The sequence below is a fragment of the Ylistrum balloti genome, unplaced genomic scaffold (assembly GCF_031769215.1).
Source record: "Ylistrum balloti isolate Yb309-2 unplaced genomic scaffold, AGI_CSIRO_Ybal_v1 Utg369612, whole genome shotgun sequence".
NCBI lineage: Eukaryota > Metazoa > Mollusca > Bivalvia > Pectinida > Pectinidae > Ylistrum > Ylistrum balloti.
In genome coordinates this window covers 460,124-485,783 of record NW_026781887.1, presented here as the reverse complement: position 1 = coordinate 485,783, position 25,660 = coordinate 460,124, and the positions used below count along the sequence as shown (strand labels likewise).

At 34.5% G+C, this 25,660-nt stretch overlaps 2 protein-coding genes across 2 annotated transcripts; both read right to left on the bottom strand.

The window, feature by feature from the left end:
• Window positions 1-77: 77 nt before the first annotated feature.
• On the bottom strand, window positions 78-11,427 carry LOC132547246 (uncharacterized). The gene is made up of 11 exons (XM_060211014.1): window positions 10,940-11,427; window positions 10,331-10,583; window positions 9,945-10,107; window positions 7,717-8,066; window positions 6,999-7,155; window positions 6,231-6,361; window positions 5,461-5,620; window positions 4,715-5,046; window positions 4,359-4,438; window positions 3,741-3,804; window positions 78-176 (listed from the first exon to the last, which is right to left on the bottom strand). The coding sequence occupies exons 1-11, from the start codon at window positions 11,425-11,427 to the stop codon at window positions 78-80; spliced, it is 2,277 nt and encodes a 758-aa protein (XP_060066997.1).
• An 11,540-nt stretch (window positions 11,428-22,967) lies between these two features.
• On the bottom strand, window positions 22,968-25,073 carry LOC132547235 (uncharacterized). The gene has a single exon (XM_060211004.1). The coding sequence runs from the start codon at window positions 25,071-25,073 to the stop codon at window positions 22,968-22,970; it is 2,106 nt and encodes a 701-aa protein (XP_060066987.1).
• Between the last annotated feature and the right edge of the window lie 587 nt (window positions 25,074-25,660).

Below are 25,660 nucleotides of genomic sequence, written 5' to 3'. Positions count from 1 at the left end.
TGTATAGAAGTTACATGAGCCCTTCGATCTCATCTGTCTTTTTGGTTTACCTAACACAACATATTTATGTATAGATTTCACACGAGCTCCTCGATCGCATTGCTGACCCGCATAAGTTGTTCTAAACCTCTCAGTCCGACTTCCTCCTTCAGGGTTCTGTAGAAGAACTCGGGAGCCTGTAGGTAGACAGAAAACTATCACATGTTAATAAATACTACAGTGTAGATAAACTGTGTAATCACACAAACTCGAAATATACACAAACGTCTCCCAACTTAAAAGTAAACGATTCAAAACATGACCAAAATGTTAAGCAAAAAGTCCCGTCCATGAAAACATATCATTGATAAATCCATTACATTTACGCACGCAATTCGGGGTTGTAATATAACTCACTTGTTACACTATGATACATCGCATGTTTATAAAAGAAATAAACATACAAAGCGATACAGAACCGTTTGTTTATCTAAACTGAATAACACTCGTTACTGTAACACCTATCATTATTACAAATAAATACAACCGCAAACCTTAAAAACTAAATATTGCAAATACCTGTGTAATACTCAATAATATGTAAATAGACACACAAGGAGAGCGCATGTTGTCACAAATCATACATTACCATACCTCACACTACACAAATGTACCTCACATTACACACACATACCTCACACTACACAAATGTACCTCACACTACACACACATACCTCACACTACATAAATGTACCTCACACTACACACACATACCTCACACTACATAAATGTACCTCACACTACACACACATACCTCACACTACACAAATGTACCTAACATTACACACACATACCTCACACTACATAAATGTACCTCACACTACACACATACCTCATAAAACACAAATGTACCTAACATTACACACATATACCTCACACTACACAAATGTACCTCACATGACACAAATGTACACACACACACATACCTCCCACAACACAAATGTATCTCACCCTTCATAAATGTACCTCACATGACACACACATACCTCACATTACACAAATGTACCTCACATTACACACACATACCTCACACAACACAAATGTACCTCACACTACATAAATGTACCTCACATTATACACACATACCTCACACAACACAAATGTAGCTCACATTACACACACATACCTCACGTTACACAAATGTACCTCACATTTCACACACTTACCTCACATTACACAAATGTACCTCACATTACACACACATACCTCACATTACACAAATGTACCTCACACTACATAAATGTACCTCACATTACACACACATACCTCACATTACACAAATGTACCTCACACTACATAAATGTACCTCACATTATACACACATACATCACACAACACAAATGTACCTCACATTACACACACATACCTCACATTACACGCAAATACCTCACACAACACAAATGTAGCTCACATTACACACACATACCTTACGTTACATAAATGTACCTCACATTACACACACATACCTCACATTACATAAATGTACCTCACATGACACACACATACCTCACACTACACAAATGTATCTCACATTACACAAATGTACCTCACACTACACAAATGTACCTCACATTACACACACATACCTCACATTACACAAATGTACCTCTCACTACATAAATGTAACTCACATTACACACACATACCTCACATTACACAAATGTACCTCACACTACATAAATGTACCTCACATTATACACACATACCTCACACAACACAAATGTAGCTCACATTACACACACATACCTCACGTTACACAAATGTACCTCACATTTCACACACTTACCTCACATTACACAAATGTACATCACATTACACACACATACCTCACACTACACAAATGTACCTCACACTACACACACATACCTCCCACTACATAAATGTACCTCACAATACACACACATACCTCACACTACATAAATGTACCTCACACTACACACACATACCTCACACTACACAAATGTACCTAACATTACACACACATACCTCACACTACATAAATGTACCTCACACTACAAACATACCTCATAAAACACAAATGTACCTAACATTACACACATATACCTCACACTACACAAATGTACCTCACATGACACAAATGTACCTCACATTACACACACATACCTCCCACAACACAAATGTATCTCACCCTTCATAAATGTACCTCACATGACACACACATACCTCACATTACACAAATGTACCTCACACTACACAAATGTACCTCACATTACACACACATACCTCACATTACACAAATGTACCTCACACTACATAAATGTACCTCACATTATACACACATACCTCACACAACACAAATGTAGCTCACATTACACACACATACCTCACGTTACACAAATGTACCTCACATTTCACACACTTACCTCACATTACACAAATGTACCTCACATTACACACACATACCTCACATTACACAAATGTACCTCACACTACATAAATGTACCTCACATTACACACACATACCTCACATTACACAAATGTACAGCACATTACACACACATACCTCACGTTACACACACATACCTCACACTACACAAATGTACCTCACACTACACACACATACCTCACATTACACGCAAATACCTCACACAACACAAATGTAGCTCACATTACACACACATACCTCACGTTACACAAATGTACCTCACGTTACACACACATACCTCACACTACACAAATGTACCTCACACTACACACACATACCTCACATTACACGCAAATACCTCACACAACACAAATGTAGCTCACATTACACACACATACCTCACATTACACAAATGAACCTCACATTACACACACATACCTCACATTACACAAATGTACCTCTCACTACATAAATGTACCTCACATTACACACACATACCTCACGTTACACACACATACCTCACATTACACAAATGTACAGCACATTACACAAATGTACCTCACACTGCACAAATGTACCTCACATTACACGCAAATACACCTCACATTACATAAATGTACCTCACACTACACACACATACCTCACATTACACAAATGTACCTCACATTACACAAATGTACCTCACACTACACACACATACCTCACATTACACGCAAATACACCTCACATTACACAAATATACCCCACATTACATAAAATTCCCCACATTACACACATATACCCCACATTACACAAATATACCCTACATAACACACATATACACCACATTACACTTGTATACGCCACATTACATAAATATACCCCACATTACACACATATACCCCACATGACATAAAATACCCCACATTACATAAAATACCCCACATTACACACATATACCCCACATTACGCTTGTATAAGCCACATTACACAAATATACCCCACATTACACAAATATACCCCACATCACAAAAAATACCTCACATTACACAAATGTACCTCGCATAACACACAAATACCTCACTTTACATACAAATATCTCATATTACACACAAATACCTAACATGATACGAACACAATTACTAGTTCCTTAGACAGCATAGCTGTATAATAAAACTGCAGTATAAAGCTGTTGACACATCCGTCATAATATATATAACATATTCTCTTTCTTATATATTATTTTGTCAAATCATACAAAAAAAATTAAGATATTTATTTCTTCTGTTTTACAATTTATCTACAAGTTAATCTGTTACATACATAAACTACATACCTTGATCGAGATCTTGACAAGAAATTGAAGCTGTTCACAAGATATATCCTTCATGCCTGCATATCTGAAATTAGATCAAAAATGCAAATAAGCAGAGTGCTAATTTTTACACTATATATTCACTCATTCAACCTGTTCACCAAATACGTCTTAACCGGTAAACATTAACCTATTCATCCATAACACCATTACATAACCCGTCTTTAACCAGTAAATTTGTATCTTCATATATATTACTAGTGTAATGCACTTTGAAGCGTTTTTATTTGGCTGCGCCAAGGAGAAGCCGTTCATCACATCATAATATGGACAACGACATTACGTCACGAATTAAAAATGGCTGCCTCCGTTTGATTTTGACTTCCACATTTTGACGATTAAACCTGTCAAAGTATAACACTACTGTATTTTGTGGTAAATTAATCTTAGACTTGTTTCCATTTCGAATGAGATTTTACGAAACTCGTCTCGAAGTTTTCTCATACTCGTTTCACAAAACCATACACGACGTTAGGATCTTTTAACGTCAGGTTTCTTAACTCGTCCATTTTACTTTAAAATACCTGTCTTAGGTTTCAATAAATAATATATATATTTATAGTTGTACCGTTGACTTACGTGTGAAGTCTTTTGTCTCTCAACCACCTATCTTTATCATCCTCTGTCCACATGTCCAGTTGACGGCCGATCTTTGGGGACTGTAAAATGACACACGACGATACCATGAGAAAGTCAACATGTACGGCCTGTGTTATAACAAGGTATTCCGGAGAGTACAATGTATATGTGATTAAAGACAAGCAACGTGCTGTATAGTATTCTTAAAACATATATAAAATTTGAAAGATCAGTGCTTTATAAACAATGTATTGTTAATCTTGAACATGAATTATTAATAATCGGTTTTTATTGGTCGTTGTTACAATTAACTGGTCTAACGTACTTAAAGTTTACTGTTTGTCTATAGATGCTACCTGATTAGATTTTGTCGGTATAGGTGTAATAGCAGTGTTGTCAGGGGGTACAACTGTGGATTTTGATTTGTCCGCCTTTGTTTCTGGAGCCTGAGGTATCAATCGAGGTGTACTATCTTGCTTGTTTTGCTGATTCAGCACACTTCTGATGGCGTTCATCACCTCCTCCATCCTCTCTTCAAATAATGGCCGGTTATCTTCTAGGTTGATGTCATAGAATCTGTAATACAACTTGTCACCAAGCAACATGTCTAGCCAACCAGGTAAGTTTGCATTCTTCTGCATCATCAGTGGAATTATCGTTTTTTTCTTCTTACGTGCAAATTCTGCCTCTGTTAAATAGATTATCAAATCAATGACATAAAAGAAGCGCAGATTCATATTCGGTACGTATGATATTATGATTATTCAAATTAAGTATTTTGACGGGATGTACACAACACATGTTCTGTACTTAACGAAGCACAAATCACTTAACTATATGTTACGCGTGTAATTTAGACGTGATCCTACCTAAAGCAGGGTTAAATGATTATACAATTATATTGATTTCTTCCGACTCGATAAGAAGACTTACACGAACCCGTTTCAAGCTTATTCGGAAACTATCTATCAACATTTAAGTAAATCGTAACTGGGATATTCAAAACCCAGATTTTTATAAGGATATTTATAGTTGCCAGTGGTAGTTTCGCATCACAAATTAATTGGATAATTATACAAGTAATTAGATAATCCAAACTGACCTAATCGACAGTTAGCACTATCACCATACTGTTCTGATGCACAAATGATGACGACATCAGATTCTAAGACAGCCTGAGACATGGCATCGAGGAGGTTACCCTCCATGTGATGGATGTCCATCCACACAGGAAAACCAGCCCATGTTAAGCTTGTATATACCTGAAATGTAAATTAAAATGTGTCTATGCCACACTTTGTGTAGTTTCTAATTAATGCAGTCTTCTCAACGTGTCATAAGGCTCAAGATTTAAAGATAATTTTTATCATTCATAAAAATATTGTAGATCTATTTAGATGATAGCACGTATTGTCACACACTTTTGACAACTTGAGAAATGTTTATATCATGACACGCGACCTAAATAGATCTAAAATGTCGAAAACAAAATTAATTAATAAGCTTAGCCACTGTATATAATAATATGCTACCAAAGATTCAAATTCATTATCTCAGATATGTTACTTTTTAAATTCTAATTGAAGGTTTTGCTGACCTGTCTTCTGACTTTGGTTCAGAGCATTATTGAGGAGTTGACTTAATTGCATGTTGGATTGTTTTGTAGTGTATGGATAGAATTTTGAAGTGTAACTTGTTTTGTTCGAAAATCTGAGTTTCAGTTGATTTTCCTGAATTTCTAGGTACATGTGTCTATTTAAGCGATTTTATTCTGTCTTCGAAAATACAGTCCTTCCTCTGTTAATAGTTTTACAATGTGATGTGATTATATAAAGAATGGATAATGTACGAGATTCGCCAAAAAATCATTACCTCACGTAAAATGGGCTTATGAGTCCAGTTATAGCTAAGCATGATATGACCTTGCGTTTTTATGGTTTCTCGACTTCTTTCTTGTTCTGTCCAAACAATTTTCTTCTTCTTCTTAGACGGTACCATGGAATCTTGATGAAAAATACCTTTTGTCTTTAAAATCTTAAATCACATTTAGATCAAGTGTTTCGTAATAGTTTATTTTCATATAAATGGATAAGGGAAAGAATGAGAAAAACATCTTAATTGGTCAATATCCTTCATTGATGAAGACATCCGATTGTATTGGGGATTCATCTTCAGACAGAAAATTGTTATTAATATTCAAAACAGTATCAAGATGTTTCAAAAAGTGTTCTGTTAAAGACTTGTAAAATTTTAATTATAGACATTTTGTAATTAAGTCGTGCTTTACAAAACTTCATACTTGCAGATACTGTTATCCTTTCGCAAATAAGCACGTGCTGCAAGTCATTTTTGTCCAAAGATGCAATTCAAGTTCCATCTTGTTTTTCTCTTCAAATTTCATTATTGTGATGTTTATTGCGTATCGGGTAGTACGTTTGGAATAAGAATGCTTATAGCAAGTTTTATACAAAGATGCACATAGAGCAAAGGCTACCCTTACATCAAATATTGATATTAAAAATCTAGTGTGTTTTCATTACAAATGGTATCTCATTTGTATTGGTCATGTGAAAAAACAACAGCGTAAGAAACAGAAAGTTTCAGATTCAGAATGTTTTTCGAATATACACATTTAGATACCTGAAGTGTTGTGTCGCGTTTCATCGTCGTCGGTGTCATCCATGTCTGCATCTTCTGATCCTGTTATCACGAAGCAAGCATATCCTGCGGCTTCAGCAAGCTTTTTAGAACTAGATTGTTTCAGGTCCTTTAGTGTCTTTACAAAGTCCCTGTCACTCTAGATATAAATGGCAAAGACCGAGGTGAGCATGTATGATAAAGAGCATGTATTACAGGGACGGCGTAGATGATGTATAAAACTGAAGAGACAGAGCACAAAACTGAATCAGAAATGTTATTTTTACAAAGCATTAGGCACTGTTTGTTCTTTATTTCTCAAACCTCTGAAATTCATTTAATCTTTAAACCGTATTTGATATAAGATGTAACAACAAACGCAAATGAATTAACTGCGTCAAACAGTCCGATAATTCGTAAGCAATTCGTTGTCAAATCGGATGTGGAAACGCACTTAACCCATAATTCAATAAATTTCGGAAATTTGTGTTTGGAAATTTGACATCACAAATTGTGACCCTATGTAACTTTGAATATGAACCAATCATACAGATTCAGTTGGGACTGAACAGGGAGTGGGATATGCAGCCGTTTTGATTTACCTCTGCTTTATTGCTCTATGCGCATTTATTTTGAATTAACCATGTACTAAAAGTTTGGTTTGGTTTGGTAACAACAGAACATCGTTAAGCAACTGCGGATATTTTTTTTTTATATTTACCATTACTTTTTGTCGATTGCTCTCGTCAAACCCTAATTGCTGGATTGTTTTCACTGCCGCTATGGTTTCTGATTCCTCTTTGTCCTCCATTACGATTTCTCTGATAAGCGTATAGGCATTGGCAATTTCCATTATTTCCCTTTTGTTTGTGTCATTTTGAGCCAGTCGTGACAGTCCATCTAAAAGTTCTTCGACTGAGAACCCTTGATGTCGCCTATTTTCCGATGTTGTAGCCTTTCGAATCATTTCCAACAAGAAGTTTAAGATGGTCTTATCAGTTCCCAACATCTTTTCACTTTCTTTATCGTTCATGATGTATGCCAGTGACAGTAATGTCATTACTTTCACATCTGAAATGCCAATGGCAATGGTATCAGCTAGGAAACATCATCATTACCAGCAATCTCTCCTGTAGCGTGCTGCGTATGCGCCAGCCTGAGTCGATTTTTCACCTGTACTGTTACTATAGATTATATAGAGAGAAAATCTTTAAACTTGAATAAAGCATTTTTTCGTTCAAATGACAGTATTTTTCCCGTATACATCTGGATGATAATTTTATAAACTTTAATATGATATTTGAAAATTAAAAATAAGTTGTGAGGAATCGGTGCCTTTTTTGAGTTAAAGTTCAGAAGTTTATTTACTATGAATAAAGAAGGATTTCCACTAGAAATTCGCTATATCACCGAATTCAAAGTTAGATAAAAATATTTCCCAAACTTTGTGAATATTTTTCGCGTATAGGTTAGTTTCTAAATTTATCCAGGATTCCGACACTAAAATTTAAAAAAAAAATAATTGTTAAGGAATCGGTGCCTTTTTTAAGATATATGTACATAGGTGTAGATTCAGAAGCCTCATTTTACGCTGGTGTGACGTCATGGGACCAGAGTTATCGGGTCTCTGTACACTGTGTTGACTTAAATATCTGTACATACTCAAGTGTAAATATGGCGTAATTTCAATGATTTATATTTGATAATTATAATTTTATACTAGTTAATTTGTTTAGTTTGTTTTACTTCAGCACTTTGACAGTGTATATCCATTATTAAAAACACTGTCTTAAAAACATTCATTAAAATAAATATGTACGCGGAACAAGTGCAAGTTAAAACTAAGATATTAATCACAATTTACCATAATTAATGAATATAATGTGTACATGAAATTTATAAATATTATTGTATCACTGTAAATGTAATATCAATCAACATGAAGTGGGCAAGGAGAAGATTTATATAGACATTGCCTGTTATCTCATACTTTTGTGTAAGAACATCAAACACAATAGAATTTGTTGAACTGAATTGAAAAATAGTAAGCCACAACCGATTCACTGTTTTCCATCGATGATTTAAACAAGATTAGACGTGCATTTATCTTTAATTTGCATTACGTTAATTTCTAAATAAGTTAATGATATAATGATATATATGAAGGAATCATTATAACAGGAGGAAGAAAAAACTCTTCGCAATACTCTTTCTAAGTCCTCATCTAAGCATGTTACGTTATCATTAACGACAGGATATAACGGTGCCAGTATCTAAAAATGCTACCGTTACAAAGCACATAACCTTACCTTATACAAACAACTATGGGGATAGACGGCCACCTACCATTTTTCAAAAAAAAAAAAAAATAAATAAATAAAAATAATAATTAAAAAAAATAAAAATTTCGATTCTCTCATGAGCAATGTTTCTCCTTAACTTTCTTTTGAAAGTTCATAACTATGATTTTTCTAACTTTTTTTCTTTCTTTTTTTTTTTTTTAATTATAAGATTGTGAAAACAATCTAAACAACTGAGAGGACTTACCAACACACTGAATTGTGTGACTGTGGTGTATGTATACATAATTATGATGTGCCAATTATCGCCTTGAAAATAATCATCACAGTTATTGTTTTCAATGGTATGACGTGTTTGAAGTTATATAAAAACTGTAATGATATTAGAGGAAAAGACAGCGATGGAAAACAGAATACCATCACGTGGTAGTAAATACACGTACTTCGATAAAGGTACAGAACATTTTGAAAAAAATGTATTATTTATAACGTTTGGTCAAATATTCTTACGATACCATTGTATATATTTTATAATTGAATACCATAAAAAAATATGTCTGCACGTCAGCTCAACGAATACCTTAAGACACCTAATACACAAAAGTCAATAACGGGAAAAAGTCTTTGATTAGATATTGTATATACCCACACGTATCTGTTGAGCCTAGGAACGGGGTGAGACATGTCTGAAGCGATACCATGTCTCCGTCTCCAGGCTGAAGTGTTACAGTGTACATAGCTTTCGTGATCGTTCCACTTCTAGAGCAGTTGTGAATAATGTTCACGGCCGATGTGAATGGAAACGAGTGTTCCTTGACAAAACGAAACAAAAATACATAAAGGCATGATTCAACGACCATGGTTTGCATACATTTATATACTTATAAACCTAGCATGTTTTTTGCCGTTACTGTTACATTCTATAATTACATTTCATTCAGAAATTGTCAATATTATTTCCTCGTGCAGTGTTCATTATCATTGGATAAGTTACAGATACAGAGCGAAGAACAATATTTAAAAACAAATACAAACTTTGACATCGCAAAGCTCGTGTTTGCCCATTGCCAATAAGTCTTTTGCCAGAAATCCAAACATGTGAGTTTTGGCTGTTGCGTCTTGAAATTCCGAGCTTCTATCGGAAAAATTCCATGCAATTTTTCGAATTTCTTCAAGCACGCCAATTTCAATCTTATAGTCAGCTTTAATTGCAACTGTTCGCAAGGAAAATTGTTCAAAATAATCCTTGATGACGAACCCATAAAGATCCACTAGAGTGTCCACCAAACTGAAACATGATATCAAATTAAATGTTCATATTCGCATAGTACTGCAATGGTTGACTCTAGTATTATCTCCTGGGCATTCCCAACATGATGGTATTGATATATCAATAGATATTTTTCAGTTTTAATCTGTTTTCTACCACTTTATTTATTATGAACTTTATTTTGTGACGATTTTGTAGTATGATTAGTTGAAGTTTAAATACCTGGAGGAGCACAATATTACCAGAAGAATTTAGGCACCTGAACTGATACAATAAAATTATTTACTCCTTTACATATCAATGTTGATTAACTACTCATTTTTCATCATTAAAATCAGGAATGGACGATGTGACTCAGATATATGATATCTTACCCATTCCTGGCCATAAAATTTCCAATCTTTTCTCTATCAGAAGGACTATCATATTTCTCGAAGATATCGGAAACATCTCTCCTAAGGGCTATCATAACGGGCTCCAATTCAGTCTCTCGGTTTTCGTTCTTCATTTCGTCTTCGAACAACTTCTTCGCTTGTTTCAATTTTGTAAAGGTTGGTTCCAAGTCAGAATCAGATTGCTTCATTTTTGCGGGGCTGGAATCGGTGTGTCCAGTGACATCACCTTGCTGTAATCTGCCCGGCATGGTGTGATCGGGTATATCACGTGATTTGCTATTGTCTTTTTGAAGTGACGTTTCGCTATTGCTAATATACTCCACACGTGTTCCTGCGCTGGAGGGTTTTACTTCTCGTGCTGAACTGTCAAGGGTAACGTATCTTTGAACAGCACTGTCGCTTTGATCTGAACTGCTACGGTGTGCATTTATGACTGTGCTGCTTTTGGTGCTACATATTGCACCCATCTCATGTTTGTCTGAAATTATATCAATTCCTCATCAATAGTTATTTCATGTTGTCATTAGTAAATCTCGCTATTTGTCACAGATTTCGAAACTTGAAACCTCCCTCCCCAATACAATGCTTTGATTGACATCTCTCTGATGTGTGTCTGTGTGGTAGGTGTATTCTCATCTATTGATATCCATTTGAAAGCATATGATAGCCTTCCGATATTAAAGTAAATTGTTGTTTCTGGTTAGAAGTTACTTTATTTAGTTTTTTTAGTTTAAACTTTATTTTATTTTAAACTGTATAACATTTCAGCAATACAAACAGTATACATAAGGATTCGAAAACAAGTACAAAGTACTTATATTAATCCGTCTCCTTACTTTATTTCTGTTAGTGATATTTTAACACTGTAATAGACCGGCTGCTACCGATGACATACAAAACAAACAACTTCACCAGGATAATACTATCATGGGTATGGACTTTCTCATGTCCTTATTTACCATTTTCCCGACTTATGCTGTACTGTGAGGAAGTCGAGAATGGTGGGCGTATTTGAGGAGACAGCATTGTATATTTGTTTGGTAGGAATTTGGTTGAGGCTATGGGGTTGGGGACGAGGGATTCGTAGTCTGTTACTGTTTGAACATAAACAAAACATTTTTAAGTGAAAAAAAAAATAAACAAAACAACAACAAAATCAGAAAAAACTAAACAAGAATGTGTAATGTCGACTGATCCGGGAAAAGTCAGTACAATGCATTAAGAAAGCATTGGCGTTATAAAGGAGAGAGGACGTCAGTACGAGTAGACAAGAACAGAAACGTTCATAATCCTACAGATACAGTTCTAATACATGTACAAACTCAAGGGTTTTTGTTTTTTTTCTTAAATATTATTCTTATATACAACTACCCTTTAGGAACACGTTTTATTTACATATATAAAGTATAGAAAAGCAATATTGAATTTCTGTAATAAACTATGGAAGTTCGTGAATTTCTAATATAACTATAGAAGGTATTGATTTTCAGTAGATTACAGAAACATGTGAATGTAAACTTCAGATAAATGTGAAATTCTAATATAAACTACAAAAACATGTGCTTTTCTAATATAAGATAAAGAGAATGTGAATTTCTGAAAGAAACTACAGTGCTTATGAATTTCTTATATAAATTACAGAAAGAAGCAAGCGAATTTCGCATATAATTATAGAAACATGCGAATGTCTACCTGATCTAATGAACTGACACGACCTTACCCGTGACGTACGGCTCTAGCGCTGTCTGATCACTAGCAGTATTTAACTTCCTGTTTGTGTTGTTATATTGATACGAACTGTATTATTAACACCAACAATGACTTAATAACGCATATCTTACCGTCACAAAGTCGTAGATACGCTGGACTTCAGAAACGACGTGTTATACGTACAAGATCCAAGTTGCTCCCTGTGAAACCGCGGAGTTTCCACAACTTCGTCCTGTAATCTGTTCGGTGTTGTTACCGTTTACGTTGAATACCCTCACTGATAGATTTGTTGTAAATAGTGTCCAGTATCATATTGTCATGTGTCACAGTTTCTGAATTCTACTAGGTGGAGAACTGTACTGCAGATTTGCCGGTTACTCCTGGGTATTCCCTTCAACAATGGAAAACTTCGAAGTATTCCTTTGTTTATCTGTGATATTATACAAAGTACATGTACAGTTCTTCAGAAGTGCCCAAAAGTGGTCGTCTACCAACGCGAGCACTCCGATCAGGTGTATATCAGACGGTGTTCAAAGTAATCAATAAACGGGTGAGACATTTAAACATATCTGTATATATAAGTGTCTGTTTAGCACTCTGCTGACAAGCTTCAGCTTGTTACGGCTATTTTCAATATCACTGTAGCATGTTACTATTGACTGCTGCCGTAAATACTGATTCAATGAAATATAATATTATTTGTAGAGACGTGGGCTCAAAGTCTATTGGACGTATTCATGCCTCTTTTAAAGATATCGATATCCGGAAATGTCTGAAAAATAATTACTGTAATTTTTTGTCTTCATATAGCGTGTATGATTTATCTGATCAATAATTACTGTAATCTTTTAATATAAACTTTATTTGTTTTACAACAATTGCGAAACAAGTTATTTCAACCTATACTTATCACTCTTGTTGGATGTAATCGCGCGACGGGTCTTTTTGTGGGAGGAAACCGGAGTACCCGTGGAAAACCCACGTGGTCGGAGAAGTGACCTCCTACCTTTTCACGTCCATTTCGGAAATTGAACCCCGGACGGCTAGGTGAAATGCGAGTGCGTAACCACTGCGCCACCCGACCACCCTATAATGATAACACGATAGTTATTCATCTGAAAAACAATTGCTTTTTGTCTTTATAAAACGTGAATTGTTTATCTGATAAATAATTCTTCTAATCTTTTGTCTTCATATAGCGTGAATTGTTTGTCTGATAAATAACTAGTACACTCTTAGGTCTTCATATAACGTGTATTGTTAGCCTTACAAATAATCCCTGCAATATTTTGGTTTTATTTAGTGTTTATATTATAAATAATGTAATCTTGTTTCTTCATACAGCGTATCTGATAAACGATTTCTGTAACCTTTTGTCTTTATAGCGTGTATCGTTAATTTGATAAATGATTCCTATATCTTTGTATAGCGTATATTGATGAAGGATTAGATAGCTGAATTAACTTGGTTTGTATGTGTTGCATAATGCTGTATTGACGGACATCCTAAGACAAATCCAATAGCTTCTACTTTTAATTCTCTTCGACAGGCTGTGGTCAGATGATTGAAAAATGATGAAAAACAAATGCAAATGTTTCAAACCTATAGTCTCTCAAATGTTGTACTTGGCAGTCTGTCAGGAATATATTTTTTATATATCATACATCTACTTGATTCTTTAGGTAAAACAGTTTTGCAAATTTCACTGGGTCCATTTTTTATGTGGACATTGAATAAATGAACCAATTTAAGTTATTTTAGGCGATCAGATGTTGGTTTACTCAATGTCAGTAGTTTTTGTTGATCTACTGCTAGTGCTCCATGTAGTTAATTATCTAAATACCAGTGCACAGGTCAGCATAGAATTGTGTGTGGTTGGTGTGTGTAACTTATGTGACACTTGTTTGTACCATCAGATCTAATATCTAGCTAAACATGGTCTATATATAAAGTTCTACCATGGGTATCATTGTCACTCCTCATACATACCCCTGAATGTATACACTTATTAAATCAAACTGATACAAGGAAACTGAACTTGACTTTTTTACTACAAAAACTTCCTACAGCTGTAATATATTATTTGGATATTTGTTTTTAGATAAGAGTTATCCCCCCTGCACCAATGCGTTACGACTCTTACTCAAATGGAAAGTTGGTATCATTTGCTGTATTGCATTGTTTGAATACCGTAACATTTATTGTTGTAGTGTATCAGTACTAGACAGTCTTATAGACTGATTGGTATTGAACAAAATTTAACAATATCGCAGTAAATTAAGCAAAAATAAAAAAAAAAAACAAGAAAATAAAAAACAAAAACAAACAAACAAAACAAAAAAGAGAAACAGAAAGACAATACAAGAAAATAAATCATACTGTCTATTTTCTGTTTACTTCCCATATTTCACAATGAGATCGTGTAGGTGTGGATAATAACTTAAATATAACTTAAGACCTACACGCTGGGGACTGTCAGTGTGGTACTGTGAAGCACAAGAAATGGGAGATAACTGAGGAACGTGGATTCCAATGATTTTTTTGGCATTTTATGTTTTTAGCAGCAGCTGTTTCGGGTGGTGTATTGTAATTCAATCATGTCCGAATGCTTCTTCAGTTTAAGACAAATAAAAAGTTCAATGACATAAGTGAAATACTAAAATTATCAAAGACATGATCGATATATTTTGACAAATATAAAGTACAGCTTCAAAATACAGAACTGAAGTTATGTCAGCGAAACAGAAAAAAATCAAAGTACTGAAAGTATTGAGTTGCGAAACGTATTGAAAAATGACAAATAACCGCTAAGCTATATTATTTCCCCCATACCCATACACTTTGCATGCAAAATTTACTAAAATAAAAGAATCAGAGGCTATGTTTCTTAATTTTAAACGATTTTATATCTACATTAATTCTTATTTCAAATTTGACGACAATAATGTGAACAAATCAAAATAGGTAAAAAAAAAATAATAATAACAAAATACACACAACCATATATTTATCGCCAACAAGTCAAATGATAAATAGCTCTATGATGAAGTTGACTAAATAAAACCTTTAAAATACCCAAGATGTTGCAATTACTATCCTATCAATATGAGGATTCAGACAAGTCGAAAGCACTTGATACCTAATTCTTTATTTTAAATGTATTGCAAAGTAATAGTCCTTACTTATTATAATCATATTTGTAGTTGAGGAAAGTAGATAAGGTGTACACAGCATTTCAGATAGATAAAAGTGTAAGTAATTACATTAAATGTATTTACATGCCTATCTTCCTTGAAGTATGATGGTTAGACTTTTCTTCCAGTAATTATATCTATAAAGACATAGTTCTATGAGATTAAACCAGACTTTCATATATATACAAAATTTACAATATGTTCACTATAGCTACTACTATTTCTGATCTCCAATGCATTAGATAATGTCACCATGACATACAAAATGAATAAATATGTTATGGAAATATTTCGTTCTAGTTGATAATTATAAACATGAATATTTTGGGGCTTTTTATACGCCCTTTGTTTGAAGGAATATTTTCATTTCAAGGAACTTTGATACACATTAACAAACCTTGAGAAATCAGCACAATCAACCTTCATCAAATAAAACTAAAAGACAAACATATAAGGTATAACAAAGTCAACATCATGATCAGTACAGTATTAAAAATATATCATTCATCAATCACGAGCACCAAATGTACCTTGCCTACGAAGCGCAAACCTTTTTATCTTCAAAAACTTGAAAAAAGTGTCATGGCGGTGGGTGTGAAAAACCTGAAAAAGGCGGTTGTGCACATGGGACAAACAGTCCAATTTTGTGACATCTACTGTGGTAAAGTTATGTTATATATTAAGACGATCTTGCTACAACGACAAGGATTAAAGCAAAATTGATGTTCTGTTTGTAAGTTTTGTTTGTTTATAAGTGCTGTTAGTTGATAGTTCAAACCAAGCCCCCAGACTAGCTTCTTATCATGGCACCAACTCGCACGTACAGAGTTCTGTACGCTTACGTCATGTCGAGAAGGATTCATAAGCCCCATGAACCATTTTTTGCTTACTTCGGTACATATGGTTGTTTTCTAGGAATATTCACAGCAGGCGATAATAATCACGTCAGCTCGATCTTCTTCAGCAGCAGAGGTCGGGGATGTCCGTGAGCAAATTCCGTAAAATATATTGTTCAAAATTTATCAATAGTTCAACCACACTGCTTCTTTTTTTAAAATATATAGTTATCGCATTGTTATTTTAAAAAGATAAACTAATTGTGGATGCTTTTAAAATAGCGATTTGAAAGATCGCGGTATTATTTACACAGAAAATTGCCGCTAGAGGGCTCTAACTCTTTTCGATATTTCAGCCAATGAGAAGGCCAGGATCGGTAAATTTTGTCTGAAAGGCCGTCGCAATAGGCTATACGCACTGAGTATGTTTAGCCTAAAAATCTATAAGACTACGACTGAAACAATTTTGTATCAAAAAATATTACATTAATAATCCTCATGTAGGATAACAACTGAAATGATATTTTATAATATTATTAGATAAGAAAATTTATCACGCTAAATTTTTTTTTTAAAATTGATATAAACCAGTGGTTAAAAAGAACGGGAAATACTGGCACGCTCTTCAGATTGTTTGACGTTATGCTTGACAGCATTTCGTGTAATCAAGTGAAATATTTATTGTTATACTGTATTGAAAACTGTGGTTATACTCAAACATATTTCATATGTAAATTTAAAGTGATAGTGTAGTGCCAAAAATAACGAAGTAGTAGAAAGCACATTAACTAAATATGACAATGCCGAAAACCGCATGAAAATTGACCCACTGGAACCGAAGCTACGACCTGTCAATCATCGCGGTTTGCAACTGCCCCGGTAAAGCCAATCAGCGTGTGACGGAAGTATGTTTAGTTTAGTTTAAACATATTTATTGCCAAAATAACATAGACAAGAGGATCGGGCACAAGTTATTACAACATTATTTAAGCCCTCTCCTCAAATATGTACAACGAATACAAATATGGCTTAACTGGATAACAAAATTAGTATAATAAATAGTAACTTATTTTAACAAGAGAGAGAGAGAGAGAGAGAGAGAGAGAGAGAGAGAGAGAGAGAGAGAGAGAGAGAGAGAGAGAGAGAGATTAATGAAATATTCTCTTTCATATAAATCTATTGAAATCTATTGCTGGTTTTTATAAATTTGTGTACCCGTCTGAAAATATCAATGTTATTTTGCAATGGTAAATCAGGATTACCTGACAATAATAAGTCTACATCGACTTCAATATCTAGGTTCAAACCCTGAAACATAACAAGCCTCTGGTGTCTATAGAGCGGACATTCCAAGAAGAAGTGATAGGCATTTTCACAAGGAAACCAACATGAACAGAAAGGACTATCAACAATATTTACCCTAAATAGATCGTAATTGAGTGGGCTGCAATTATACCTTAATTTAGTGTGAATTATATTAATTTTACGATCGCCAAATCCAAAGTAGCTAGGAGCAGAAGTAACTTTACGTGATGTAGCTTTTTTAAATTGTGCAAAAGATTCTAAGGACCTAGTGGCTAACTCGAGGTTGTTCCAAGAACGAAGCTTAGATGGAAGAAAGGATGAAATGGTAGACGATAGTCTGAAATTAGGTATGATGAAATCATTGTTATTTCTTAATTGGTATCTAACAGATTCATGAATAACATTAGGAAGAATTCTGTTTAGAAAATCAGGAGTAATGCCATTTTTCATTTTGTATAATAACTGAAGTTTTCTTCTATTTCTCCTCTCTGAAAGTAGCTCTAATCCTGTTTCATAATACAGAGAATGGTTGGTAGCATAGGATGGGAGACCAGTGATAATACGGGCTGCTTCACGCTGACACTTTTCTAACATCTCACATTCTTGAATAGTACACCCGTCCCATAACTCACAACAGTAATCAAAGATAGGCAAGATAAACGAATAGTACATTTTTAACAAAGTTTCCCTATTCAACAATTTTTTTAGGGTTCTAAGTACATTTATTTTCTTCGTGACAGATTTGTGTATCGACATTATGTGATCCCCCCCAGTTATCTTTCGCATTTAACACTACTCCCAGGTGACGATGACATTCGCTAAAATTCAGTAACTCTTCGCCAAAATAAAGATCAAAATTTCCATCTAGGTCAAGGGCATTAGATATAAACAGAACACTAGTTTTTTAGCATTAAAATCAACTAACCAAGTTTTTGCCCATTTACTTAGTGACTCAAGATCTCGATTTAAAGTAATTTCTAATTGACGACAAGGAGAAGATGTATGTAGAAGGGAAGTGTCATCGGCAAAAAGCCTAGAGGTAGAAATCAGTAAATCGGAAATATCATTAATGTACACTAGAAATAAAAAAGGACCCAAGATAGAACCCTGCGGAACTCCTGCTTTAATGGAGCCAATGTTAAAGACCGAATTAGAAATAAAAACCTGTTGTTGCCTGTTAGATAAATAGTTAGTAAACCAGCTTAACAACTCTCCAGATATTCCATATGATTTTAGTTTTATGATAAGTCCCTTGTGCCAAACGCGGTCAAATGCCTTAGAAATATCACAGAACACTAAGCAGGCATGTTTTCGTTCTTCAACACAAACCAGCAATATTTACACGTATAACTTAAAGGAAAGGGAAAGAAAAGAAAGGGAATGTCAAAAAAGAACATAAGAAAGATATCAAACATTTGAGCAAGAATTGCTATCATTATGTAGAAAACAAAAAGATTTTTGTCGACAGACAGAGAACACATTACAAAATTATATTTAACATAAGATAATGCTGAAAAAAAAATATATATAACCATACACACACAGAAATCACAAAAACAAAAAATAACAAAAAAGTAAACAAATAAATTAAAAAAAAAAAACACACACACACACACACACACAATATCAAATAAACAGAACGTGAGCGTACATGCATGCTCTTTTGTATAACCACATGTAATACTCGTGTAAACATGAAAAGATAAACATCATACTCATACCTGTACATCGAAATTCAACATCGGCAACATCATATGATTAATATATTTGTAATAGAGTATAACAATGAAAATAAACAGTGAAAATAAACAGTATGACCTGGGTGTATATACAATATGTTTTGAAAAGGGTGTAACAAGAGAATAGAGACCTATAGTATATGTTCAGGTTTTTTACTTAGAGTTTGATAGGAATTTAAGACATGGAGAGAGCGAGAGAGAGAAAGATAAATGCAAGATAAATAAATGATAAAGAAAGTTCGTAACTCCAATGAAGTTTATCGAAACTGATTAAAGACAGAAGAACGCTAAAAAAAGTATGTGTAGTGCTACACACGAACTCGTGACGTTACAAGGTGAACCCCCATCAACATGGATGCTTACAGTGAATCATCGTACGACGGGTCAGAGGTAAGAGACGATAGCGATTGCGAACTAACCATGGAATTTTCTTCGTCGGAATATGAAGTAGATGACGCAGAAGGGATTCAGCCGTACCAGTTCGAACCAGAAGTAGGAATTGACGAAGATTTAGATAGCATTCCGCCAGCGACAGTAGAGGAGCGCTTGGGTTCAACCGACTGGTATGGTCACCTACCTGCTTTTATATTTACTTAAAATAATAATAATAAATTAATTCAGGATAAAGATGTACAGATTTGTATACAAAACATAAATATATGGCACATATGTTATACATAATCATGAATAAGTTGTTTGCTACATCTTTAATGTATCAACTAGTGATAGTTATAAATAAAACAAAAGTACATATATCCTAGGATTTCCAAAAAAAGCGTTGAAACGCTTATTTCCATTGGGGTCCTTAAAATGAATTTAGAAATGTATTTCCATCAAAATTAAAACTTATGTTGAAATGATATGTCATACAATGTTCAGAATCATCGCTAGTTATTAGCTCACCTGGCGCAAAGGGTTTAAACAACTTCTTCTGAAATACCGAAAGGCGTAGAGTTATCATATTTGGCTGGAAGGTTCCTTTGATGAAGCCCAACAAAGTTTGCGAAAAAAATAACCTACATTCAAGGTCACAGAGGTCAAACGTGTTAAAACCTTTAAACGACTTCATCCAAAATACCGGAAGGCCTAGAATCATTATATTTGGCTGGAAGGTTCCTTTAATGAAGCTTAACAATGTTTGCTAAAAGAAAAGACCTTGACCTATATTCAAGGTCACATATATCAAATGTGTTAAAATATTGATACCATTTCTTAGAAAATACTTGGAGGCCTAGAATCATTATTTATGGCTGGAAAGTTCCTTTGATGAAGCCCAACAAAGTTTGCGAAAAGAAATTACCTTGACCCATATTCGAGGTCACAGACGTCAAATGAGTTAAAACCTTTAAACGACTTCTCCCCAAATTCTGGAAGGCCTAGATTCATTACATTAGGCTACTATGTTCCCCATATTGTGTCCTACAAAGTTTGTTAAAAGACCAATAATTTTTTTACCAATTAAAATATATATGCAGTGTATTGTAGCCTGTAGGCCAACCGCTTTAGCCTTCAGAAACGCCGATGTTGCGCAGTTGAGTGTCCAGTGATTGCAAGTGTCGCTTAATTGTCAGTACTTGTCGGGATGTTTACCTAAGAAACAATAATGTAGAAACTGTAATTTGCACCAGGATGAGGTAAAATCATTCAAAGTCCTTTTCATGATTTTCTTGTGTCCATGCATTTTCCCCCTTTGTTCTCATATACTATTCTTTTGTCACAGGTGCCAATTTGAAAACTGCCAACAGCTTACAAATACATTTGTTGTGCTGACATAATGCAGGTACAGATGAGGTTGGAGAATAAATTGTTAATGAACAAAAAATGACAATCTGAAAAATAAAGGAAATTATACAATATGATACCCAGTATCTTGGTCGCTTCGGTATATAAACAAAGATGGCAGATCGCTGGTATGCGTGTAAAATCATTCAAAGTCCTTTTCATGATTTTCTTGTGTCCATGCATTTTCCTCCTTTGTTCTCATATACTATTCTTTTGTCACAGGTGCCAATTTGAAAACTGCCAACAGCTTACAAATACATTTGTTGTGCTGACATAATGCAGGTACAGCATGTAATAAACGAATTCCTGACCTGAAATGCATTACACAGCATCCTGGTTTGAAAGTGATACAGCTGACAGTCAGATCTCACGAAACAAATGTCTAGTGTTTCTTGGGGAATTGTTATCCTTTTTGTGTCTCCAAGTTGATTGGTACGATTTTCAGAATAGAATACCCATGCAACTTATAAAAGAAAGTCGATCCTGTGATAGAGTGACATTTTGTTTGTAAAGGATTCTACATTTGTAATTTGGACTGTCAGATCGATGTATACTGTAGCAGGCGATGTTGATGTTATTGTGATACTAATGATTTTGTGACAAAAATAACATGCTTGACAATATACTTGTTCTGTTATTTGTCATTTGATAGCTTTGTGTAAATGTCCACCGAATATGTCAGTACACGATGAATTGATATTGAAGTGTAAGTGAACGACAACCAGTTTTGATTACCAAAGAGACATATAGATGGATTAATTTCAACACCGACCGAATCACTGTAAATTGGAGTATACAGTCTCATACACTATAATTTAGCGTAGTGATGATATATAGGTGAATGCAACACAGCATGTAAATGGTCTATTTATATCTACCAGGATTCCTTTTTGGTGGACGTAGTTCATAGTATGATACATTCCTATCTGGTTTACATAGAACAAACGGGAAACTGGTGGTAGATTGGAAATATTCTGATATAAACTAAATTTGGGAACGACGCGTTTTACAGATAGCAGTATACATATACATTATTTGCAGATTGTTACATTAAAATCTGGCTGATATGGAAAGGTATGTAATAAATATCGATGACATCATGAAGTTTTGAATAGTATGACTAGTTTTTTTAAAATAAGCGATAAAAAAGGAGAAAATATATCTATTAGCAACAAACAAGTGCTTGCTACGTTCTCCCTCTCTGTTGTAGACATTTTGACAATGGAGTATATTGTAAGGAGAAGGTGGACAATCTCCTGTTTACTTTGTCTATATCCCAGCAGGAGGGTTGGGGATGGTTAACAGTGTAATATTAATTTATATAATGTTTACTATTTAACAGGTTGCCATTAACAACAACAATGCGTTTTATCAAAAATATGTATTAGATATCGCCGTGTTTTTATCATTAAAAAATCATGATTGTGATCATTACAAAGAACTAACTGATGCTATCAAAAGTCTTTTTCCATGCTTCAGCGAATTTAATGTCTTGTTCTTCTAAATAGTTTCTCATATACAAAATTTTGTATAACTCCACAATATCTGGCGGATTACTTGAATTCTCAGATGAAAGAAAACTCACTAATTGTTTACTTTTCTGGTACAAAGGTAATTCAGCGTTGAAATCTCTTAAAATATTATGAGCGTTTCTGTCTTGAATCACGTAAGGTGGAGAAAATGCTAAGCGAATGTCTTTTCTGTGAAGAAAATACTGTGCTATGTATCCCCTCCAAATGTCACTGACACGCCCATTTATACTGATTGGTAGTGCTAGATAAGGAAATGCAGGGCCTAACCACAATGTTGCCTGTGAATTGACTGGGGCAAATGAATTTCCTGGTAAAACAAACGGCCGATGGGATTTTCTTGTTGCCTGAAAATTGAAAGGAGCGTCGCGCGTCATCCTATAAACAGCATCTATGTCCGGTTGATCATTTGCTAACGATTGTATTATTCCGAGGTTAACGGCATCAGTTGAGTTACATAGTTTAGGTATTGTTGTTTTGTTCTTTATGTCCTGTAGTGGGAAACCTCTAGGCCAGGTGTAGGTTTCTGCCACTCCGAAATAAGGATATGGGTTAACAAGTGTGTCCTGTTCACCTTTGCAAATTGTGACGTAAGGAAAATGAACATCTGTTTTAAAATCGTCTAAATCAACCGTTCCATCATTATCATCATCGAAATCCCAGATAAACTTCGCCTTGTGATGGATGGCATACATATACCCGATATTCTTTCGCCCGAAGTGGTTAAATGGTATGATATCCGATAATAAAGGGTATAGGAAGCTTTGTTCTTCCACCGATAGATAATTTATTTTATTTTTATCTATCTTATTCATTCCCATATCAGAAACATAAGTACTCTCTGGTGGCGTCTTCTTGTCAGCCACTATCACTAAACACCAATTAGACAGTGATGCCATGTCTTTTACAGCTTTTGAAGGAGGAAAAATAGTCGTGACAACAGCCCAATTATCACATGATGGCATCTTGTCCACGATCGCCAAAGATTTGTATTGCTTGTATAATGGTTGAGGTAAAAGTGTCCTCACAATATCCCCCGAAAACAGCGACCCGGTCACGGCACCAACAAATTTACTAGATGGCGAAACTGCAGGCTTATTGAATTCATGAAGTAGTTGCATTATTTCTACCGATGATTTATGGTTGAGCACATATTTAGAACAGAAATCTGGTTTTACATATTCCATGATGATATCTTCCTTGCCACGACCCATGTGCACGATCCTGTTGTTATCACGTCGGTAATCTATATCATTGTATATAGAGAGCCAGGATCCTATAGATGTCCCGCCATAGTCAGTGTCAATTAAATCTATATTGGGGTCACATTTTGACCCATTACAATACATACGATTAGCGATTCTTTCTATTAAATCTCGACCAAGAACTACAAACATTTCATCCATACGCGTGTCTTCGTTTACCCTCCGTCCTTCGCCGTGTGACCATCCATAATACAATGTTGATGATTTGAGAGCATCTAGTCTCGTAAAAATTTGCGGAACACATAAAAATGTGTCATCATCTACTTTGGCTCCGAGTACAGCATCTGGAAAGTTTTCATATATGTACTTAAACCACAAAAACATTTTCTCTCCGAATTTCACCCCTCTTCCTTCACTTGTTGCATTGAGAAAAACAATATCGTTGTACTTTTTGTTTTCCAGTATGGTATCATTTGTTGGTCGATCGATAAGAAACTTGTAGGTTATTCTAAAGGGGAGCTCTGAATCTAATTGTTGTATAGTAGATATCCATGTTGACCGTTGTCCATCTCTGTACTTAGTATTCATATGTGGTGTTAACATACCAAGTACTATATGGGGTGTGTTGTTGAGATTTATGAACTGGGTTCGGGCTACATACACATATTTCCACTCATATTTTATATCTGTACATGTCCTCGTCAGGAAAATGTAGGCGAAAATTCCATAGAAGATAATGAAACAAAAAAGTTTGCTCTTCATTCCTAGAAAAGCCCTGATGTTCCATCTCAACGTAGTACACCTTCTAGACATATTGATTCACAGGATCCACACAGGAAACTACAAATGACAAGTAAAAGTATTTGTTAGTTTGATTAAAAGCTCTTCAAATGCATCGTGTATCTGCAGTAATTTTTATATGGAATATGAACTAAGGAAATGACATCTTAATCTAATGTAAATAGTTTGTATTTACGTCATATGAACAGTGATAAACATTCATCTTTTAATCTTCTGATACAATGTATTTAATGATTTCATGATAAAGATTTACTTTCATCTTCAGCAAATTCAAAAGTTATTGTTATATAGTGAAGAAGGTATAATGTAAATATGGTAAATAGTCATTACTAAGAGCTGAATTCAGTTTTACATGTTTACAGATGGATTTTTAAACGGCTTCAAAACCTGACATGAAATACCAGTTAACGGATTCTACAGCAAATAATTTAGTGAGTTAAAGTATTCAAATACTAAAATGAGGAGGTAGTAGACACTGTTGGTGGATTTTAGTCCCCGAAGTTTGCCGTAACCTTTTAATATTTAAAATCATTTTAATAGAATCACGATGCAGAATATACACACATACCTGACTAAAATAATCAGAACATTAAGAAATA